The sequence below is a fragment of the Pan paniscus genome, chromosome 15 (genome assembly GCF_029289425.2).
Source record: "Pan paniscus chromosome 15, NHGRI_mPanPan1-v2.0_pri, whole genome shotgun sequence".
Classification (NCBI taxonomy): Eukaryota; Metazoa; Chordata; class Mammalia; order Primates; family Hominidae; genus Pan; species Pan paniscus.
The window spans coordinates 23,541,372-23,544,943 of record NC_073264.2 but is presented as its reverse complement, the minus strand read 5'-3'; the positions used below and the strand labels follow the sequence as shown (position 1 = coordinate 23,544,943).

Here is a 3,572-nt window from a genome sequence, read left to right as displayed (position 1 = left end):
TCTGCTGTGAGCATCGTTAAGTGAAACTGCCACTTTAAGTTATTATGTGGAAGTCTTTCCAACTTTAGACAACTTTACACATTTTCTGTATGATCTATTTTAAGTAAAAATTGAAGTATTAGAAGAAAGTTGCTCTGAACACCTGTTTCCAAATGAGATAGAAGGAGGTTTTACTTGGAATTAAATCATCTGATCCAGACCACAGATTAAATCCACAGACCACAGTCACTACCCTCTCCTGCCTGAGATCTGCAGGTGTACATTTCAGATTGGCTCCTGTAGCAAAGGATGGGGAGTAGAGGGGTTCTCTTATTGAGCCCTAGGGTTTTTGTTTTGCTTTTACTATCACTTCAAACACTGTGAGTTCCCCCAAAGCACAAAAGTACTTTGCTGAATCTTCTAGCTGTAAGGCTGAAATGGTTAAGGCGACGGATTTCGCTGCTTTCTTGAAGTTGACAGAATAGCGACCACTTTTTGCATTCTGTTCATCAGAACCCTGGCGAATAAGGAAAATCATCTCTTTGCTGGGAAGTTGCTTGTACCAAAAAATATAATATGACCACCAACTTGCTTCATACAGGCAGTTCAGGGTGACTGTTTTCCTCACTGGCATGGATACTGATGACTGGGCTTGAGTAACCTTCTGGGCCACACTGGATCCTGTGGGAAAAATCAGAAAACAGAGCTGATCCTTTGATATAGTGAATAAAATATCGTAATAGCTAGACTAATTTAGGACCCAGAGACAAACCAAACTAAAATCATAATATGCTCGCTTTTTTCCAATTTCTCCTTTCCTCCTCAAGTCCATGAGAAATACCACATGCCTGTTTGGAATCCTTCCATCCTTAACATTTTTACTCACACTTGGAACCATCCATACCAGAGTAGCTGAAGGCCACAAATACACACAGCAGGCTGGAGAACAGCATGTGGCATGTAGCTCTTTGCACAAATGTGAGTTGTGCTGCCTGAAGCTCAAAGTTCAGTGCCTACGAGGGCCCTGCGGTGTGTATACGTAGTTCCTGGGTTCTGATGCTATCTCCCCAAACAGGAAATTGAGTCTCATGTTCATAGACTACATGGCTATGCACAGATGAGGAAAAATGTCTGGCTCACCCCTGAATCTTTACTTTGTCTAGTTGTCTTTCCCTAGTCATTAGGATAGACAGAACCTAGAAAAGGGATATAAGAAAAGCAATTTGTATTGAGGGGAACTGCAGTTGAACCAGTTGACATACATTGATATTATTCATTTAGCATATATTTACTTTTTGCCATCAGAAACTAATTAAATTTAAAAGAAAAATACTCAGATATTTGACTTTCTCTGTGAAAGGCAGTCCAATTCTAAACAATTACTGCATCTCTTTCTTCCTCCTTACTGAGGTCTAGGGCCCTAGTTAAGTTCTATAATAAGTAAAGCTACTTCAAAATCAAATGATAAAAATCAGTCCTTCTCGACTTTCAGGAGCTGTTCAGTTTTTTATCTTTTTATGAAATTATAACAGCAATAAAATGTAATCATTTCAAAATCTGACACTAAGTTTTATTTACTAGACTGAGGAGGATCAGGATATTCAGTCCTGTTGCCATCACAAGTAGAATTATACTTCTTAGATCATGTGTCCTAGAATTGTCCTGATATCACATTTTCTATCCCATTGATCCAAAGTATTCAGTCTCACTTGTTACATTCTGTGGCTGGGCATTTTTTAAATTTTTAATGATAAGCATAAGACATTGTTTGTCATGATAAGCATACAAGATCTCTCTGTGATGCAAATGATACAATGCTATAATATACTCCCACAGAACGTGTTATCTGAAGGTTGCAAGAGCTTTGTGCATGTCAATACCACAGAAGTTGGTGGCTGAATTTTTTGTATGCTGTTATGTGATTGTATGGAATTTAGATGTTAATCTTCCATGTGATTTCATTGTCTTTTTTAAAATTTTAAATAGAAAAATTTTTATTTTAGAGTTGGGGTCTCTCTTTGTCACCCAGACTGAAGTGCAGTGGCACAATCAGAACTCACTGCAGCCTGGAACTCCTAGGCTCAAGTAATTGTGTCACCGCAGCCTCCCAGATGGCTAGGACTCCAGTTGCGAGCTACCAGGCCTGGCTAAATTTTTATTTTACTTTGTAGAGATGGAGTCTCTCTACGTTGCCTAGACTGGTCTCAAACTCCTGGCCTCAAGTGACCTTATCTTGGCTTCCCAAAGTGCTGGGATTATATGTGTGAACCCAGCCCCTAGTTTCACTGACTTAATGGACGAATTAATATAAAGAGACCAAGAGATAGCTAAGAAAGAAAGTGCAGACAAGGTCTCTAAAACATTTCCAGTTCTTTTATAAAGGTCAAAATAGCATATCACTGGGTGGTGCAGGGAATAGTTTCTCATTGTTTGAGATATCTACTCCTTAGTCCCATTTCACCTCTGTGTGCTGAGAGGTAGCCATGCTCTGGTTTGCAATTATTTGTACCTAAGTAGATAGAGACCATGAATACCCACAGTAGACTGGGAAGCAGTGTGATGGCAGGATTTCCTTCCTGTTGAAATAGCCCTGCTCTGTACCCTGACAGTACAGGTGCAGGGTCCCTCAGTTCTGTATGGAAGCTGCCTCTGAAATGTGGTTTCTGGGTGGGTCAAGTGTGAATGTGCTATGATAATCCCTAGGCTGGGAAATTGGTTCTATCCTAAACATCGTTTTGCCCTTTCTTATAATTTAATTAACAAATGACAAAGGATTATATCTGGTAAAGGACATGCATGAAACAATATTGAAGGAATTCTTAAAAGGAGATTAATCATTTAAAATTTCCAAGTTTAGGAAATTGATCTGTGATAAATCTGAGGGGCTTATCTGAAACCAATTTATTATGAATCATGGCTTTGATTACAAATATACATTCATGTTTTGATTGTTCACTTGCTACCAACCTGAGTCAAAGGTGAAGCTGCTCACCAATCCTTGGCTTTGACACAGGAGACAAACCAGAAGTCATCACCTCCCGTCCTTCCTACTTACCCATCAAACCAAGGGAATTGGAACTTCACAATGGCAAAGCAACAGCTCAGACAAATGAGATTAAAAAAAAAAAGACTCCCAGGTTCTGTATTTTCTCCAGTTGTATGTTCTACTGTCAATAGTAACGGCAAAGGCCTATTATTTCTACTATAACTCTATGCTTAATTTTATTAGAAGTTCTAGGATGGGAGAATCCATGGGCCCTCTGAATTCAAATCTTTAGCTATGCTGTTGCCATGAGTGCATGTGTACTGTTTGGTGCAATTCTACAATTTTTAATAGTTATCAGGAAGACAAGGCTTCTCACGAAATGCTGCTTTATCAGTAAAAATATTCAAAACTATTAATAGTATACATGTCCAAAATAAAAATATTTCCCTCTTTGGACATTGAAAAAATGAAGATTCTTTTCCACTTTATGCTGAAACTTCATCTGATAGAGCAGTTTATGTCAAAGCACCAAATTCCAAAAGCTGTATTTTTGTTGGACTGCCCCATAAAGAAATCCAAATGGGAATAATTGAGTGATTCTGTGGCA

At 38.6% G+C, this 3,572-nt stretch overlaps 1 gene segment (V, D, J or C); it reads right to left on the bottom strand.

The window, feature by feature from the left end:
• Positions 1–319: 319 nt before the first annotated feature.
• On the bottom strand, positions 320–932 carry LOC134728920 (T cell receptor delta variable 1-like). The segment is given in 2 exon segments: positions 320–660; positions 884–932. Coding segments are annotated over 2 exon segments (390 nt in total).
• Positions 933–3,572: the final 2,640 nt, after the last annotated feature.